Genomic DNA, 18,711 nt, shown 5'->3' with positions numbered 1-18,711 from the left:
AATATATCAGAACAGATAAAAGAATAACCATTAATAAATAAAGAAGAAGTAGAGACATCTGATTTTATAAAATTTTTGTAAAAGTAACGGTCAATTTTAAAAAATTTAATAAATTGTTATATTTAATGGATAAAATCAGTATTTTGAAAAGTGGACACAAAAGGGGGAATCCCTTTTATATATTGTTATAGATGGATAGACAAAATGATGTTTTTAAAAAGAATAAGATAAAAACATATAATTACCTGAAAAAAATTTAACCCATAATAAAATAAAATAAAATAATACAAAAATTACATATTTAATTTATGTAATTATTGATTTGTCTTGTTTTATTTATTTTTTTTATAATTAAAAATTTATTAATTTAGTTGGTTTTTTATTAATTATAAATTATAAAAATAAGTTCACCTTATATCTAAATTATTGTTTAAGGTATTACAACTTTTTAATAAGTAAAATATGAAAAGATATTGTTTTCTAAAATTTTGTTGGAATAATCCATTTCATAAATAAATAAATTGACCTTGTTGTCTCATTCTATGTTTTCTATCAAAATCTCTTTGTCTCTCACTTATAGGGTTTTGTATCGATTCTTGTTATTTAGGGTTTTCTCGTCTCTTTCAATCCCCAATTCTCGATCTCTAGGGTTTCTCATCTCCTGGGCTCTCTAGTGCATCTCTTTCACTTTTGATTTCAGCGTCCTCCTTTTGATTTTTTCTCAGATCTCTCAATCTCACACAAAGCGCGGTTCAATTTAGGGCGTTCTTTCTATTCAAGCTTTAGTTTGAAGAATGCCTCCGAAATCGGCAAAGCGTGGGTCCGTGTCAAGCGCCTCAAAGAGGGGTGGCAGAGGGGGCAGGGGAATCTCCAAGGGTGTGCAGAGCCAGCAGCAGCATGATGCTGCGGAAGAGGTACTGAAGGTAGAGGAAAAACAACCCATTGTTGTTGCTGAGGAGGAACAACCCAAGGCGATGGAGGAAGAGCACCCTGTGGTTGAAGAGAAACAGCTTGTGGTTGAAGAGAAAGAATCTGTTGTGGTGGTTGAGGATAAGGCTATTGATATGAACCAGATGGCTCCGGAGGCTGTGGAAGAAGCGTCCCATCTTGCTAATGGGTTGACCGCTGTGAAAAGTAAGAAAATTTTCTTTTCTTTACGCTCTAATGATCAAGCCTTTGGATGTCTAATGTTTTTTTTTTTTGGCTGAGGATGGTGTTGTTGTTGTAGTTTAGGATCTTGGTTGTGATGATGAGTTGAGTTTAATTGCTATGGTAATCAAATTTTTTAATTATAATTATGATTTTGGTTTGATTATGGTTCTTGATATCGCGTGATGATGATAATCAATACTTTTAGTTGCAATTGTGATTTTAGTTTCATTGTGACCCTTGATATTGTTTGAAATTGGAATAAATGGGATCAATGGGGTCATTCGTGGTTGCTGTTTGGCCAAAACCCTTAATATTACGGGAAGTTGGGGCAATTGTGGCTGATGGAAAATTGCCAAATTGCACCTTCCCATGTGGTGACAGTTTCACCCCAATCACTAGTACTGGGTGAAATTGGGACAGATTTGGTCGCTGAAAAACTGCTGGGAAGAATTTGCTGCAGTTTTGCTCCAATCTTTGAAATTGGAACAATACACCAACAATTGGGACAAATCAATGCCGCATGCAGTTGCAGTTCTGTTCTAATTCTTGATATCGGGTAAAATTGGGATATATGGGGCTGATATGGCTGCACATACCTCACAATAAACCCTGTATAAAATCTTGTTTATAACAAATTGGTTTTTGAAACATTGCTCCTAAAACTTTGGGATTCTTCTGAAACTTTGTATTGTTTTAGTTGTTGTTTGGGTATGTTAATCTGAATTTATTTTGGTGCTGAATGTGTGATATTTGACAGATGAGGTTCACGAGGTACGGAGGAAATGTAACCTCATAGTAAGAGAGCTATTGGAGGAATTGTTTAATGTGTGTCTTTAAATGTAGTAGTTGTTGAAATTGACTTGGGGGGCTATTCGATGAGATGCATGTGCTTTGATGGTGATAGTTTATTTTTCAATCTGTTTTGGTTCAAGATTTTTGAGTTCATTTGTGTGCTAGTCTGCTGCGGTGGGGGTAGTTCTGAACACAATGACATGATTATGGATTATGGACTATGTTGATTTAATGAGTACTGTGGTGTTGGAAAAGTTTTTTCTGTTCTGATTGAAATGTATTCTTGACAGACAATGAAGAGGAGGTTAAGGAATCGATTGATGAATATGAGAAAGATGAACGCTTAGATTTGGAGGATAATGATCCTGAGTATGAAGCTGAGGAGTATGGTGCAGTTGATTATGATGAGAAAGAAATTGAACAAGATGAGGGTCATGAGGTGGGCAATGAAGTAGAGGAAGAAGAGGCTGAGGATAATTTAGGTGAAGAAGAGGGTGATACAGGTGAGGAAGAGGTTGAAGATGTTCATGACGAACTTGAGGGTGAGGAGGAGCATGAGCATACTGGTGAGGAGCATGAGCACCCTGACTTTGCTGACGTGGATGAAGAGGAACATCGAGAAGTTGTGAAGGAAAGGCGGAAGCGGAAAGAGTTTGAAGTTTTTGTTGGTGGCTTGGACAAGGATGCTACTGAGAGCGATCTGAGGAAGGTTTTTGGTGAAGTTGGGGTTGTTACAGAGGTCAGGTTGATGATGAATCCTCAAACTAAAAAGAACAAGGGATTTGCATTCTTGCGTTTTGAAACTGTGGAACAAGCTAAACGAGCTGTAGCAGAGCTCAGAAATCCTGTGGTAATTTTTTTTTATTTTCTCCGTGGTGGGGTAGACTAAAAAGGATGCTGTGATAAATCACATTTTTATCTCCCCAATTTCAGATTAATGGCAAACAATGTGGTGTTACTCCTAGTCAGGACAGTGATACACTCTATTTGGGGAATATATGCAAGACATGGACAAAGGAAGCTGTAAGTTAATTTTTATTTTCTGAGTTTCTGAACTCAAATTCCAAGTTGTGTTTGATAGTTATTTTCTTAATTCAAGTCTGCTGTTTTTTCTGATCACAAATGAAACTTCCGGTGCCAGTTAAAAGAGAAGCTGAAACATTATGGAGTTACAAATGTTGAGGATTTGACCTTAGTAGAAGATACTAATGATGAAGGAAAGAACCGTGGGTTTGCATTTTTAGAATTTTCCTCTCGTGCTGATGCTATGGATGCCTTTAAGCGACTGCAGAAGAGGGATGTTGTGTTTGGAGTTGATAAGCCTGCAAAAGTTTCTTTTGCAGATTCTTTTATTGACCCGGGTGATGAAATTATGGCACAGGTATGTTCTAAATCCAATTCCTTGGTTTAACAAGGGTTTTTCAACCGATCCTGTGTACTGTGGTTTTCTGGCTTTGTTCAAGCATATTTAGGGTGCTGTAAAAAACGCTTCTGGGTTCCAACACCAATAGTGGTTTCTCTTTTGGCTGCTATATTGTGGATTTTGGATATTGTATTATTCTTGTTACTTAGTTTCAAATTCTATTCACATTAGCTGTGAGCATTTTCTCAGTTTTCTGCAGGTTTGTTGGTTACAATGTGTTTGCTTTAGCAACATCAGTTTAAAACTAAACAGTTTTTTATATGAAAGAAGCTACATTTTTTTCATCAGCAATAAAAAATATTAATAAAAGAGGAGAACAAAGGGGTACTGCAACCCTTTTACAAATGAAAAAAGCTATAAGTGCTTTTATGGTTGATAATTTAATTGCTAATAGCTCTGCAAATTTTGTTTACTTTTTAAGGCTAGTCACTGTGATACTTTATTGTGAGTGGATAAACTATCCATATTGTGGTCTCTGGTGTTTCGATGCTAGTAAACCTCCAATTTACTGATAAAGCGTTTGTGTTGTAGGTTAAAACTGTGTTTATTGATGCATTGCCTCCTTCATGGGATGAAGATTATGTCCGAGATCTTCTCAAGAAATATGGAGAGATTGAAAAGGTTGAGCTTGCCAGAAACATGCCAGCTGCTCGTAGGAAGGATTATGGGTTTGTTACATTTGGCACACATGATGCTGCGGTAAAATGTGCTGATAGTATTACTGGCACAGAGTTGGGTGAAGGAGACAAGAAGGTCTGTCTTGGATATTAAACAAAGTGCTTATATTCTTAAGTCAAATGGGGCATTTTATAATGGTTTTTCTTCTTTCAGGCAAAAGTTAGAGCAAGGTTGTCAAGACCACTTCAGAGAGGTCGTGGAAAACACATTAGTCGTGGTGACTATCGTTCTGGTCGAGGATCTGGAATGATGACAAGGCCTTCATGGAGCCGACCTGCTCCTCGTACTTTTACTCGTGGTGCAAGAGGAGTTGGAAGTCGTGCTCCACCTGCTAGACCAGTTAGTGTGAGGGATAGACGCCCTATCATGTCCATACCTGCAAGAAGTAGGCCAGTACCTCCTCCATCTAGATCTTATGATAGGAGACCAGTTGGTATGTATTCCGTTTGTTTTTTAGTAGTTGACTTAGTTTTAATGATGTTTATTTCTCATTAAAAAGTAAATTATTGTATTTATCTTAGCACCTGCATATCCAAAAAGTAGCATGAAGAGAGATTATAGTCGGCGAGAGGATATACCACCTCCAAGAAGTAGAGTTCCTGTAGATTATGGCTCAAGGGTGGCTTCTGAAAGAAGACCATCTTACAGGGATTATCCTGTCCGTGGTCCTGGTCCTGGCTACTCTGAGCTCCCTAGAAGCACATCTCGGGCTGCACCTAGGAGGGGCTATGTGGATGATGGATATAGCCAAAGATTTGAGAGGCCTCCACCTCCACCTCCTCCCCATCTAAGCTACCGTGAAGGACGTCCCCGAGATTATGATACTCTGTCCGGCTCAAAACGTTCTTATGCTGCTATAGTGAGTATTATTTCTGCGTAGTTATTATAATTGCCCTTTTTCTGTTATTGGATTTTGTTCTCTAATTGTTAAATGAAATCATTTACTTATCACTTTCGTGTTTCAATAAGGATGATGTTCCTCCTCGGTATGCTGATACTGGTGCTCGCCAATCAAGAGCTCGATTGGACTATGACTATGGTGGTAGTGCTTCACAGTATGGAGATGCTTATGGTGATAGGTTAGTTTTGTTTGATAGTAAGGTTTTATGCTTTTATTCCTCCCTAAACTAATTATTGTCATGTAACCCATTCAATACTTTTGATTGTCAGACTTGGAAGATCCAGTATGGGATATGGTGGTAGCAGCAGAAGCTCTATGTCTAGTCAAGATTCACATGGGATGTATAGCAGTCGACAGGGCATGAGTTATGGAGGTGATTTATTTGCAATTAGCCTGATTTGTTATTGTCTGAATCAGTATTTTGCTTCTTTTCTTACCATTTTACACGTGTTGCTTGTCAGGTTCTTTTACTGGTGATGTTGGTGGCTTGTACTCATCAAGTTATGGCAGTGATTACATTTCCCGTGGAAGTGATGTAAATGATCCTGACCTTTCTCAGTCTGTAAGACATTGTGCTATGAATATATGGTTTTATTTTATTCTTATTTATTGTTTTTCCCATTCTGCAGGTTGGTGGCAGCTCATATTCATCAGTGTATTCGAGCAGGGGCGTGGGTGGTGGTAGCAGTTATATGGGTGGTGGTGGATCGGGATCTTATTATTGAGGTAAGTCATATGATAAATTATCGGGATTGCATTTTGCAGACTAAATCAGGATGCATCCAACATTAGTGAATATTTTTTCTGAGATTTCTCTATCCTCGAAATAGCATCTCTATTTTTTTCCCAAGGGCTGGTGAAGGTTGCACGCTGTGGTTACCAGTGAATTTATCTATGACCAGATCTGATATAATAAAGTGGCTGCTGTAGGATGACCGTTGAAGCTTATGCGCATTGTGATGCCTACAAATTTGGAGACAAAGGAACATTGCTATTTATAGCCTTTTTTTGGAATTTATCGCAAAATCTAGCTCTTGTCAATCCAAGCTTCTTGGGTCTTCTCTGGATGGATGTATTATCAGTAATTGAATTTGTGCTGTATGGACTCAAGTTAATTAGAGATGGAAAAAGTATTGAGCAGTGATGTGTAATTAAACCCTGATTTATGAAATCATACTTGGATGGATACTATGAAAGATTTACCCACAGCTCCATCTTCCTTTTCATTTGGACTTGAGACCAGGATAGAGATTCTACTTGTTAGATTAAGGCTTCATGGATTTTTACCTGCTGAATTTATCAATAAGTTGGTTCTTTATTTTGAATCTCTAAAGAGATGTTTAGTTACTTTGGATGGGTTACTTGTTTTTGCCGTGATTTGATCAGAACAGAAGTGAACTAATTAGTACTTTGTTGAGCTAGTAGTAATAAGAGCACTACTTCAGCAATTAATGAAGTCAAATAATTAGTTTATTGGATTTTATTTGACTTGGTGTCATCCTAAGATAGTAAAAGCATATTGCACTGGTAATATTTATTGCTGCTATGATTTGATACTTTTGAGGTTTTTGTGCTGAGGGGGACTTCAGGACAATGCTAAAGATGCATTGATATCTTTCCTTAGTTAACTTCATTGATTTCCATAAATCATTTGTACACTGACATGGACCTCAGAAGATCAATTGCCTTTGCAATATCTTGGGGAAATGCTACCTTCAAGAGATTAATAGAGAGTAGCAGAAGAGGGTTGAGAATCACCTGTTACTGAGTTTCTGAAATGGAATTAATTATTAAGGCTGGTTCTTTACGCACCTCTGGTTGTTCCATCCTTCCTGCTTAATTGTAGCTAAACCCTATCCCAAAGGCAAAAGTTGGCAAAGTTTATGATTTGGTTTTGATATTGTTCAATGCTTAAGACTTTAAGTGGGTGTTTCCAACTTTATACCCTGTTAGTATGGAGTTTCAAAAACTACTTTTGTTAAGTTCTGAAGGAACTGGAGCCATTGCCTACGGAATGGGGTATTGCCTAAGTATGTTTTCTGTGTGAGCTTATTCGTTTTAGACTTCAAAGCTTGTTAGGATTTGCGTTTTGGTAATTTAGATGATTTTACGTATAATTTTGTTAGGATTTGCTAAATCAGATGATTTATCATGCATATAACATGGATTTCAGACTATTATCATGTGAATATTCTGAAGTGTGTCAACTTCAGAATCGTTAAGCTTTAGTTTGTCATGTTAGGTGTCTTACTTCAGTTTCCATTGCTCTCACATAGTGTCTTCTTAAATTTAATTATTCTTCAATTGGATGAGTGAGGATGGTTATCTGCTAACCTAAGTTTTAGTTTCCAGTTTGTTCTCTTTCTCTCAGTGCAGGGTCTGAGATCTCTTCAAGCCCGTTTGCTCACACTCTGCATATATGGTACCCTTTTTGATTTTTGATTTGGTAAATCTTCTTATATTTAGTTGGACGCTGTCACAGGTTTTTGTATATCATCAATGTTTTGTCGATTGCTCATGCATTGTTTCATTGTAAACTCTGGTTAAACTAACAAGCTAAGCAGATTCCTGCTTATTCCGCTTATTGTATAATTTTAACTAAAGAAAACAAGGTTTTTAGAATTTAAAATAGTTCTAGCTGTTAGTTTTTGACATGGTTGAGCTAGGTTCCAGATGACCCTGTGCCATGTTTTTTGCTTGTGGAAAAGAAAATGTTAGTAATAATTAGTTCTAGAAGTTCATGTTGCTGACTAGAATTTTATTTTAATAGCAAAAATATACGTGACATAGGTACAACTTGAAAGTAAAAAGGGAATGAAATGGTTGTTTTCTTGTGGTATTCTCACATTTTTCGGCCCCCTTTTCATAGGAAGCCATAACCTTTTTTTTTTTTATTTTAAATTTTTAATTACAATATTATTACATCATTGATTGTTTGATTATTAGTTTTAATATATTGCGATTCTTTGATGAATTCAAAACCGGCAAAATTGTTATAATTGTCTTTCCTCAAATTGTGTCGACTTTTTCTTCAAAAAATGTTTATTTAGTACCAAACCTTTGTCACGTTGATGAATAAGAAATTACACGTTGGTGTATTGTAATTGACTTTTTTGAATTTTTGTTAGAAAAAATAAGATATCCATATAAAAAAGACTTTGTGATTGCATTAAATATTCTATTCTATTGCATCAATCTTAAACTTCTGGCTTCTATTGTATTACTGACACAAACAAGTGTTGTCGATTTAAAGTTCTTTTATGTTGACCAAAGGTGGCTTTACTAACATTAAAATTTGTGAATATTATGAATATATTCTGATTCAAACACAAAATCTAAGTTCTTTAGTTTGTACTATATCCATTTCCCATAAAACGAAGTCCTTAATTCAAATGACCATTTAATTTGATCATTTTAACAAATATATCATGGACGATTATTTTTTCTGATATTTAAAAAGATACTTTATTTTTATGTATAATTTGGGATGTTTTACGATAAAATGTTATTTTGGTAAAAAACTTGAGAGAAATTAAAATTCTACAACTTAATATATGTAATTAAATTCAGATTCACATTTCTTATCCTTGAATTAATTTTTCGGCTAGATTCTGGTTGAGGTGTCGTGTCATGCAGTTAACAAATACCGAAACGTTATCACGATGATTACTTTTCGCTTTATAATAAAAATAAATTTTTTTCTGTTGATAAAAGTATTTTTTGGGTTCATTTGTTAAGGGTATTTTTAATATTTTTGTTGTATACGATTATTATTTAATGCTTGAAATTAGGCAAAATTTTCTTCACAATGTTGAGGGGACTATTTTTAGTGGGTATGGACTAGATTTTCTTTATTGACATCTATAGTGATTTATGTTCTGTTGATGTTTATAGTGATTATTTCTTTTTTTTTTTGTACATTATTTTCTCAATAGTTCGTTTGAATTATTTTTCTAAGTTGGCTAAAAACTTTCAACCAACATTAAGTAGGACTTCTTCTTATTAATATTGATTAGGGAAATTTTTCAGCCAAGATCGTTCGAAAAGTAAAATAAAAAAAACGAATCAATTATATTGTAAAAATAATCTTGATTAATGTCAGTCAAAATAATTGTAGTAAACTCAAACAAACAAAAAAAAAATCTCAATCATATCAATTATGAAAAAAACTTTAACATTGGCTAAAAATTTTCTTAATAATTTAGTTGAAGAATAATACCCATTAATATCGACTAAGAAAACCAATATTGACTAAAAAAGATTATCAATATTAATAATTTTTAATTTTTAATAATCATTTGATATTTAGATTAATCTTTATATTTTCTGATAATCGAAATACTCTTTTTAGAAATAAAATTAAAATTTAAAAAACTTAAATTATCGTATCCAAACAACACATTTGAAAAATAAAAGAATTTAAAATAACATCCATTCAAATAGATTTTGAAGAAAGTGTGTAGAAAAAGAAGAGCATTAATCCTTTTCCTTTATTTCGAATAGAATACGTTGCTATTATAACATAAACGTGGATAAGAATGAGAAGTGTCAATTTACACAAAAAATAAAAAATAAAATTGAAGAAATTAAATAATTAGTATTTGCCACTCTGAAAATGATGTTACCAACATTAGACCTAAGAACTCAGTGATAGCACATATTTATCAATCATTGATCTAATATTGAGGAAACAATATACATACAAATTATATAAACTAATTTTCTTTTGAATTTCAAATTATTGGGACAATGTATAATGATGCATGTACTTTATACTAAAAAAATAATAGAAAGTTTGTGAGAGCAACTACTTTAAACGTGACAACGTAGATCCATCCCAATTTGGTGAAAGACAAAACAAAAAATAAATAAATTAAGAATCTTAGTTCAAATGAAAAAAGCTGCCTCATCCATTCTTCATGTTACTCTAGTTTTCAAAAATCATACTTCTATAAATTTTTGGAATACCCAATTGAAACTTGAGAGACTAAAATAACTCAATTTTAATACCCAAGCTGAAATATTAATCCAAAAAAAAGTTAAATTTTAATGAGTTAAATATGTTTTTGTCTTTAACTTGCAACAATAATTAGAATTAGTCATTTTTCAAAACTTCGATCGAATTTAGTTTTTCAACTTAAAAAATACGTCAATTTTATCATTTTAACAAAATTTTATTAAGTTTATTTGATGTTTCTTTCATGACAGCATTTGAATTGTTTATATCGTTTGACACATTTATATTTGGGTTAAATATGTTTTTGGTCCCTTAACTTTCAGTGAATTTTGGAATTAGTCCATTTCGAAACTTTAGACCAATTTAGTCCTTTATCTTTCGAAATATGTGGGTTTAGTCCTTTTAATCAAATTATGTTAGATTTATTTGACATTTCAAATGCGTTTCATGATAGTATTTGACTTAACATTAAAGTAAAAAATGTGTCAAACAGTATAAACAACTTAGATATAATCCTAAAATGCGTACGAACCATCAAATAAACCTACCAAAATTTGATTAAAAGGACTAAATTCACGCATTTCGAAAGATCAATGACTAAATTGGTTCAATGTTTCGAAATGGACTAATTCCAAAATTGACTAAAAGTTAAGGGACCAAAAACATATTTAACCCTTTATACTTCAATGTTAACTGAAAAACACGTTTGGAATGACAAATAAATTTAATAAAATTTGGTTAAAATGACTAAATTTAAACATTTGTCTAGATAAGAAAATGACTAAATTAATTCAAGATTTCAAAAATTCACTAATTCCGGTGCTTACCAAAGATTAAAGGATAAAAACATTTAATTTCAATTTTAAAAAAATTCTACCTTTCCTTGTAGGGGTTGTCCAGAGAGAAGTGTGAAGGAGTATAAGATACTCAAAAAACCAAAATTTATATATATATAAAAAAAAAGTGAGAAAAGAAGAAAAAGTAAGAGGAATTAGAATTAGAATAAAAAAAGGTAGTTACTTGCCAGACTGTGATAGATTCACTACATTTACAACTAGTGAGAAAAATGCAAGGAATGAATCAAACAGCTAGCTGTTGTTGCTTTTGATGAGGAGATTCATCTTCATTGAAGCACAAGAAGTGAGTTTTTAATGATTTTCCTAAAGTTAAGGACGAATCTGCAAAACTCAGAGGTTCCATCACCAACATTTCTCTTTGAAGGTGGACACAGTAGGCTTGGAAGGTTCCTGGTGTCACATTCAAGTGAAAACCTAAACCAAACACAAAATCCAACTCAAGAAAATTCATCTCTGTTTTTGTTATTCCTCCAACTTTCGCATAGTATGCATTGTTGTAATACCTGAAAAATATCATACATCACAACATTTTAGGTCTATGTCATGCAAAATGTTCTTCCCTTTTTTCATCACGATTAAATTTTGACAATTTTCTATTACAACATGAAGTGATATCTTTTAAGTAATTTTTTATTTATTTATATTTCAAAATCACTTAAGACTTCTTTAGTTTATTTTCATTAACACTGTCTATTTATTTTTACCTACCTATATATATAAAATTAAATAAGAGATATTTGCTGGATATTTGCAGTAAACTCATGGGATCACATGGCAGATTGTCTCTTCTCAATGGAGATCCAGCTGGCCATAGTATTTTCCACAACCAACATTATATTTTTTAAGCAAATATATTGTTATCATAAACACAAAACTTTACGTCAGAGAGGAATGAAGAAGATTAAAAATCACACCCAAAAGGAAAAAGATATAATCTTTTTTGGGTAAACTACAATTCACAATCTGGGGTTTTAACACTTTTCATTTTTCTGCAGGTAACTGTAACACTTCAAAATCCAGAACAAGAAAAATTCATGGAAAATGAAAAGAAAAATGCAACTCATTTCACTTTCATATACATATAATTTACAGGAAAAAACGAAGAAACAAGAATGGGAAAGTAAGATCCACCATTAATCATTTGTCAACTTAAAATTTTGTCTAAGTTTCAGAATTCAGAAAAACAGATTCTGGATGTCTGTCAAGAACATCGAAACAGTTACTGGGTGCTTGATTTCTCTTTGGAAAATTATTTTCTTAAGATTTTAAAAGAATCAGAGACTTCATCAAGGGATCGATCGAGAATCTAAGTATGAGTCTAAATTCTACATCGAGTAAAAATGAGAAAATTGAACATCACAAGAATGATCGAAGAGAGACTAACATGTCATCCATGAATTTGGCAGCAACCATGACGCTTGTGATCAACAATCTATGAACATTGAAGGAGTTGATGGAGAGAGAGGGTTGTCTCTGAGTGAAACGATCGAGGTAGACATAGGCAACGATGAAACACGAGGGGCTGCAATTAGCGTACTTGAAGATTCTTTGGAGGTAGTTCTGAATTGAGATGTTTGGTCGTGTTAAGCCATGGAACACTGAGATCTTGTTCTGCTGCTGCTGCTGAAGAAGCTTCTGGTTGTGATCGTTTGATTCAGCTACCTTTTCCAGCATGGAGGAGAGGAAAGTGATCACTTTTGGCATCACACTTGGACTCTCCTCCTCCGCCATTAACACTATCACAAGCTTCTTCTGATGCAACAAATCTTTCAAATTTTCATGATCTGGGTTTATGTGTGTTTGTGTGTATATATATAGATATATAGAGTCAATTTTCTATGCTATGCACTGAGAGGTTAAGTTAAAAGCAACATGGTCCACCATATAGATAGATGAGTCCATTATTTAAAGTATGTGTTGTTTGAAGTATAATTTCTAATGATGTGAATGGAGAAAATTTTATTTCGAAAATGAGTTTTGTTTTGGTCACATCTTACTAAAGAAATAATTAGTTTTTGTCTCATTATTTAGAATATCATTGGTAAAAGGAATATATGATGAAAGATATTATAAATAAGACAATATTTTTTCTCAACTAAATTTTGAGAGTTAAAACTTGAATTTGAGGTAGTACATTCTAAGAGATTTTGGTATATAAAAAAATGAAAAAAATGAAAAGTCATTTAGAAAATGTTATCTCAAGTTATAAAAAAAAAATTGTCAAAATTTAATTGTTAAAAAATCATTTTTTTATAAATATACTATCAAAAGGTTAATTATATGATAAGTTTTGAAGAAGTTTCATTAAAGAGACACAATACTAAACTTAACTCGACTCGAGTAAAAGAATGAAGTTATGAGTTATATATATATATATATATATATATATATATATATATATATATATATATATATATATATATATATATATATATATATATATATATATATATATATATATAATATGTTTAACTTTATCATTTTTACTCAACATTAAACAAATACTAATATTTTAAATATTATTGAACTTTTTATATTTTAATATAATAAATGAATTGTTTTTATTTTGTCCTCTTAACATTATAACTATTTGGACCATGTGATGGAAAAAACGTTCACACATGAAAACAAGGTGTTATTCTTGTTTAGACTTTTTAATTACATGAAATTGGTCCCTTTTTCCCTCTAATTTAATCTCTCAATATTCTAATTATGTAATTTAGTTTATCTAATAACCTAACTTTCAATGCTTAACAGAAATTTTGATAGTTTTTCAATCATCCAACTTTATTTTAAATGAAATGTCACGTTAATATTCTTTAACAAATATTACGATATTGTATAGTTAGAATAAAATTACAAACACAAAAAGTACGTGAATTGAAATTACAATTAAGGGTAGGTACTTTTGTTAATGCAAAATGGGCCTATTAGTTTAAATAATGGGTTGCAAGTTGTGTCCTTTTTGGGGTTTGAGTTGTTGTTGGGTAATGATTTTGATTTCTTCTCTAATTTCAAAACTTGAATTGTGAAAGAGGGAAGGGGGTGGTGAGTTTATTTATGGATTAATTAATCACCCTTTCTCCAAATTAGATTAATTAGTGATCTAATAATTTTTTGGTTTGTGGTTAATTTATTTGTTTTGTGAGGGTGAAAAAATTGCATGTCATGTCACATACCCTTTCATGTGATTACATGTGGGGATTTTGAAACTCTTGCATGTGTTTTGATTCTACTTCAAGTGTTGGTCCACACCATTACTATTCTATGTTTTTCTTCTTTTATACATTTATATATTTATATATTTATATATTGCATTCCCTTGAATAAAGGAAAACACTATATATACGGGTGGTGCTTTTTGTTAAAGATTGGTTCTTGTGACCCAAATGAATTCCAAAGGTTCAATGATGCTGTTCTTTTTGTGATAATATTTAAAGCTTTTGGAACCTATCTAACTTTGATATATTAGATTTCTATCATAGATTTTGTTCATATCTGTTTAAATTTAGAGGAATAATGAAATATGTAAAAAGAAAATATGGAAAATTTTAACTTATTTTTATTATTATTATTTTCTGACCCATTCTTTCTCCTCTAGCTTCTGACATAATATTTTTTTTTTTCTAATGTGAATACTACTAATTTAATAAAGACCCTTTTTGACATAATTACTCAAATAAAAACTGGTTTTAATTATACTTGATTATAACAAAAACTATAGTCCACTTAAATATAGTCCATTTTATTTCTTTTCTATAAAATAAATTTCCTTAAAATCCTATTAAATTGAATTAACAATTAAGGTTCGTAATCACTTAAATATTATAAATTATAATTTAATTATATTTGTAATCAATTATCTCGAGGTAGAAAAACAAAAGAAAGTCAATAACACATCACAGGTCCAACAAACTTTACTAAAACAGATTTAATGAAAGTGAATCTTAAAATTTAATTTAATTTTACAAAATTATTTAAAAAATTAAATTTATATTCACTTATATACTATAATCAATTATATATATATATATATATATATATATATATATATATATATATATATATATATATATATATATATATATATATATATATATATATATATATGATCTTCAACCCTATAATTAAATTTATAGTTATACAAACACATGATATATTAAATGTGTAAATGTTAATAAAAAATAAAAAATATTAAAATTAAGTAATTAACTAATAAAAGTTATACGAAAGGGTATGATCCCGTACATGATTAGCTACCCATCTTTCATCTTTATTCTCGTTTCTATATTCAATTTTTTGAAATATTAAAAACTGTTCGATTAATATAGTATTTATTGTTCTTTTATTATTTATCTACTTTGATTTATAATATAACGCATCAAACACTATTATTGAGAGGCTAATTAAATTTTTTGCTATATATCCAACCTGGTTAATGGTATTGTTGTCGTGTTGATTGGTACATAGCAACCACCCCTAATCTTGAAGACCAATGATTCTGTCTCAAATCCAACATTAATTGAAAATATTGAAATGAAAGTTTTGGACACTTTAGAGACCGACAAGGCTGCATATCCTCTTCAGTCAACGTGAAGCAACTTTGCAGAAAGAAAGAAGAGATAGAATGAGAAGAAGAAACACAAACCTAGTTGGAAATATCGAGCAAATTCCAAAATACAGACACAACAACCTTTTCCAACGTGTGTGGATCCAATCTAACGTGCCATAAAAGCAAAAAACACTGTAATGTTTGTGTCCCACGATGTCATGCACATTGTGTAACTTGGTTTAAGTATCTAATCACTTCTACTTTGTGTCCCACATTGACTAAAAATGAAAAAGTGGAACATTACATAAGAATAAAAATTCATAAATTCATTGTCTTAAGGTTTTGGGTTAAGAGTGGTATCAATACCTTATGTGGTTGGGCTCAGATCTCATTGGTGTGTTTATCTCCCTAGTGATACCCCTCCTTATAAACCTAACACAAGTGAAGAAAGTGGAGTTTGTCAAGTTATTGAAATCTAATGTTTTATTTCTTAAACTTAATCCATTATTATTGTTATTGCAATAAGAGATTGAGCTTTGATGTTAAAATTAATTTGAATAAATTTCTATATAATTTTTTTATTAGAGAAAAATAAAAAGAAATAAAAATAAGATATACTTTTGTACAAGTTAAATTGGTTTATCTAGGACCTAAATTCTACAAGTGAAAAGTGTTGGAGTCTTTTTCTCTTATTCTAGGATGCAATAAGTAATTGTTGGAGTGCAATAAGCAAAAACCATTGTGTAGGTTAGGCCTACTATTTGGGTTTGCAATAGGGAAGAAGAAAAAAGTTTTCTTTAAAGACAGTTTGGAAGAAGATAAACAACTTTACAGGGAAACATATATATAAATCTGTGTTATTCAACGAAAAAGTATGGAAAATGGAATTCTCTCAATTAATGGATATTTACAAAGCAAGGATAATGTGCTTTTATTTTTCTGAATTATCTATTTAACTAACTAAAAAAAGTACGCTTATGATTATTTTAAATTCAATAGTGTTAACTAAAATCAATTAACAAACACTACGAACTTAAATCTCAGTACGTAACATCATTAGGTACTTCAAATTAAATAAATACATTATGTACTTCTTTCAAAGATTTCACTAATTGAAAAATATAAATTTTGAATACTCACCAAGAAAATTGAATACCAATTCAATTCAAAATATCCAAATTTATTACAGATGAAACTTAATTCAACTGTATCTATGAATGAAAGGGCAGTTGCAACAGAAATACTCTCTAACTCATGTTAATGCATGAACATGCATGATCAATAATTTTAAAAAAAGGGTCACATTTTCATACTCTCATAAATCTATGTCCAAAAAATTGTATAAAGTAACTAGTCATCTATACAGGAGATAATTAAAATGCAGAAGTGAGAGTGCCATCATAGTTTATGGAAAGGATGAATGATGTTAGTTGAAGTATGTAACTTATTTAGGTGGTTGTGACCAAAGTGTGATGAAAGTAGTACAAGTAAGGATTATTTGTCTTAGAATGACAATTGCTAGTAAATGAAAATTGTTATTCGAGGTTTGAAGATAGACATCTTCTTGGAGATAAATCCAATGGTACAGCGCATGGACACATGAACACGTTAGACAGAACAAGGTGAAGTAATGGTATATGGAGAAAAGGCTAATACAGCGCTGCTGAGGCAAATCCGATGTATCAGGAAGTATGCAACAGATAGGATAGAAGAGAAGTAGAGTAGAAAATAACAACACACATTGACTAACATTAGAGGATGCCACTTTTGATATTGCAATAAATGGGAATCACAAAATCTAAGTCAAGTTGGTAAAATCTGCAGGGATGAACATTTGAAGACTATAACAAGAGGCAGATAAAACTTGGATGCAGCAGAGGTAGTTATTTGCAGGTTTCACTGAAGATGTGGAAACTGATATTGCTTTTTTATTCCCCCTATCATTTGATAAGCTTCATTGGATAAAATGGGGAATGGATGAAGATCCAAATATTATGATAAAAGAAATGAAACTCATTTCCAAGTGCTTTTCAAGCAACTCAACACACTCTCTCTACTCATCAACATTAGTAAGTACCATGTATGAGCTATACCCTGTATGCAGTGCAATTGGGTCAAGTATACAGACTTTGACAAGTCATCTCAGTTCACAAGTACTAGCAAAGGCATGGATGAATCACTACTGAGTTTTGAATATGTGTTTGACTGTTTTCTGTGTCTAAACAACAACTATATATGTGCCGTATTAATGTTCAAAAGTATAATTAGCAAAACATTCAGTAGACAAAATACATATCTCTGTCATAGAGAGACTTTCTTAATTAAGATCTCATTAACTGCTGATACTGATATGTCCCACACTCAAACATTTGTTACAAACTTGTTTTGCAAATGAAATTATGTAAAAAGCAAGATACTACTTGTGCATCAATCTGAAAACATGTTAAGCCAACACCATATTGAAGAATGCAATGAGCATTACAATAATCTGCATATGAGTGAACCTTGCTCCAACAAGAAGCATAACAGTAGCAGCACATGCAAACAATGTAAAGCTCAACATTGCTATGATGGAAAGCCAAAGTGAATGAGGTGGTTGTGCTTGGAGAACTGGTTTGCTGTATTTCAGTGACAATGAACACAAAGAAAACCCAAAGGCCGCCCACCATGATGCCGTTCTTCCCGTCATTTCTGCTGTTCTTCTTTTCTCACCACAACTACTGCGGAAATGGTTAATTCGTATTCTGCTATGTACTTCCTCAACACAATTAACATCGCCACATATCTCTAACTCTGTTCCATCTTGCTGTGCAATTCAATTACTGTTATTAGCATAAGGACATCACTTTTCTTCATTGGTTGTAGGATTTGGATAGGAAATTAAAGAAAAGAACTTACACTTGAACTGTTTATTCGTCTTAGTGATTCAGAAAGGTTGTCTTTCTCATCATCTGCGTGCTTCTTCCTTTCGTTGATCTTCAACATTCCTATAAGGATTTCCTCAAACATATTTAGAAGCTGCAAAAACATTAATTGGACTTTGGCGTATGAAATCAAGATTCCCCAAAATTGATCGAAAAATAAACTAATAATAAACCGATGGATGGGTCGTTTATGAGGAAAACACTAAGAATTGAAGATGATGATGATGATACAGTTGAGCCAAAAATCAAGCATAAACTACTTACCGAGGAGAAGGAATTCATGATTTGGAACACTGCGTAGCGTTTAGGGTTTAGCTTCTCACGAGTTATTTGGTTCAACTTGATTATTTGGGAAGGTCTGAAACCAAACCCTCTTTTCCAAACGATTATTTTATTCCCACAGCTTTGGTGACGTGGAAAAAGAAATACCGCGTTGGACAACAATAGTCGTCATCTACAGCGTCCATTTTATTAA

General features: G+C 31.9%; 3 protein-coding genes across 4 annotated transcripts; 1 reads left to right on the top strand and 2 right to left on the bottom strand.

The window, feature by feature from the left end:
• The first annotated feature begins 560 nt into the window (after positions 1 to 560).
• On the top strand, positions 561 to 6,279 carry LOC114167387 (uncharacterized). 2 transcript variants are annotated; one of them, XM_028052473.2, is made up of 12 exons: positions 561 to 1,134; positions 2,235 to 2,794; positions 2,878 to 2,967; positions 3,086 to 3,325; positions 3,899 to 4,120; positions 4,199 to 4,478; positions 4,567 to 4,904; positions 5,015 to 5,124; positions 5,216 to 5,319; positions 5,408 to 5,481; positions 5,576 to 5,672; positions 5,877 to 6,279. In XM_028052473.2, the coding sequence occupies exons 1-11, from the start codon at positions 795 to 797 to the stop codon at positions 5,669 to 5,671; spliced, it is 2,454 nt and encodes an 817-aa protein (XP_027908274.2). In that variant the 5' UTR covers positions 561 to 794; the 3' UTR covers position 5,672; positions 5,877 to 6,279. The 2 variants fall into 2 exon arrangements, with proteins under 2 accessions (XP_027908274.2, XP_027908277.2); XM_028052476.2 differs by having other exon boundaries at positions 5,849 to 6,279.
• A 4,621-nt stretch (positions 6,280 to 10,900) lies between these two features.
• LOC114166483 (cyclin-U4-1-like) lies at positions 10,901 to 12,568 on the bottom strand. Its single transcript, XM_028051220.2, has 2 exons — positions 12,145 to 12,568; positions 10,901 to 11,263 (listed from the first exon to the last, which is right to left on the bottom strand). Exons 1-2 carry the CDS (start codon positions 12,489 to 12,491, stop codon positions 10,984 to 10,986), a joined length of 627 nt encoding a protein of 208 aa, XP_027907021.2. The 5' UTR covers positions 12,492 to 12,568; the 3' UTR covers positions 10,901 to 10,983.
• A 5,057-nt stretch (positions 12,569 to 17,625) lies between these two features.
• LOC114166328 (uncharacterized) lies at positions 17,626 to 18,665 on the bottom strand. The gene is made up of 3 exons (XM_028051041.2): positions 18,501 to 18,665; positions 18,211 to 18,330; positions 17,626 to 18,118 (listed from the first exon to the last, which is right to left on the bottom strand). The coding sequence occupies exons 1-3, from the start codon at positions 18,516 to 18,518 to the stop codon at positions 17,756 to 17,758; spliced, it is 501 nt and encodes a 166-aa protein (XP_027906842.2). The 5' UTR covers positions 18,519 to 18,665; the 3' UTR covers positions 17,626 to 17,755.
• Positions 18,666 to 18,711: the final 46 nt, after the last annotated feature.

Source organism: Vigna unguiculata, chromosome 10, assembly GCF_037176805.1.
Source record: "Vigna unguiculata cultivar grain cowpea cultivar isolate G323 ecotype 2 chromosome 10, ASM3717680v1, whole genome shotgun sequence".
NCBI classification, from domain to species: Eukaryota; Viridiplantae; Streptophyta; class Magnoliopsida; order Fabales; family Fabaceae; genus Vigna; species Vigna unguiculata.
Note: the sequence above shows the minus strand (reverse complement) of the source record. Positions and strands in the feature narration are given on the sequence as shown.

Coding starts and splice junctions, on each gene's coding strand:
- LOC114167387 (XM_028052473.2), top strand. CDS start 795: ATGCCTCCGAAATCGGCAAAGCGTGGGTCCGTGTCAAGCGCCTCAAAG. Junction 2,968..3,085: donor AGACATGGACAAAGGAAGCT/GTAAGTTAATTT, acceptor TTCCGGTGCCAG/TTAAAAGAGAAGCTGAAACA. Junction 4,121..4,198: donor TGGGTGAAGGAGACAAGAAG/GTCTGTCTTGGA, acceptor TTCTTCTTTCAG/GCAAAAGTTAGAGCAAGGTT.
- LOC114166483 (XM_028051220.2), bottom strand. CDS start 12,491: ATGGCGGAGGAGGAGAGTCCAAGTGTGATGCCAAAAGTGATCACTTTC. Junction 11,264..12,144: donor GCCAAATTCATGGATGACAT/GTTAGTCTCTCT, acceptor GATATTTTTCAG/GTATTACAACAATGCATACT.
- LOC114166328 (XM_028051041.2), bottom strand. Junction 18,119..18,210: donor GACGAATAAACAGTTCAAGT/GTAAGTTCTTTT, acceptor TGAATTGCACAG/CAAGATGGAACAGAGTTAGA.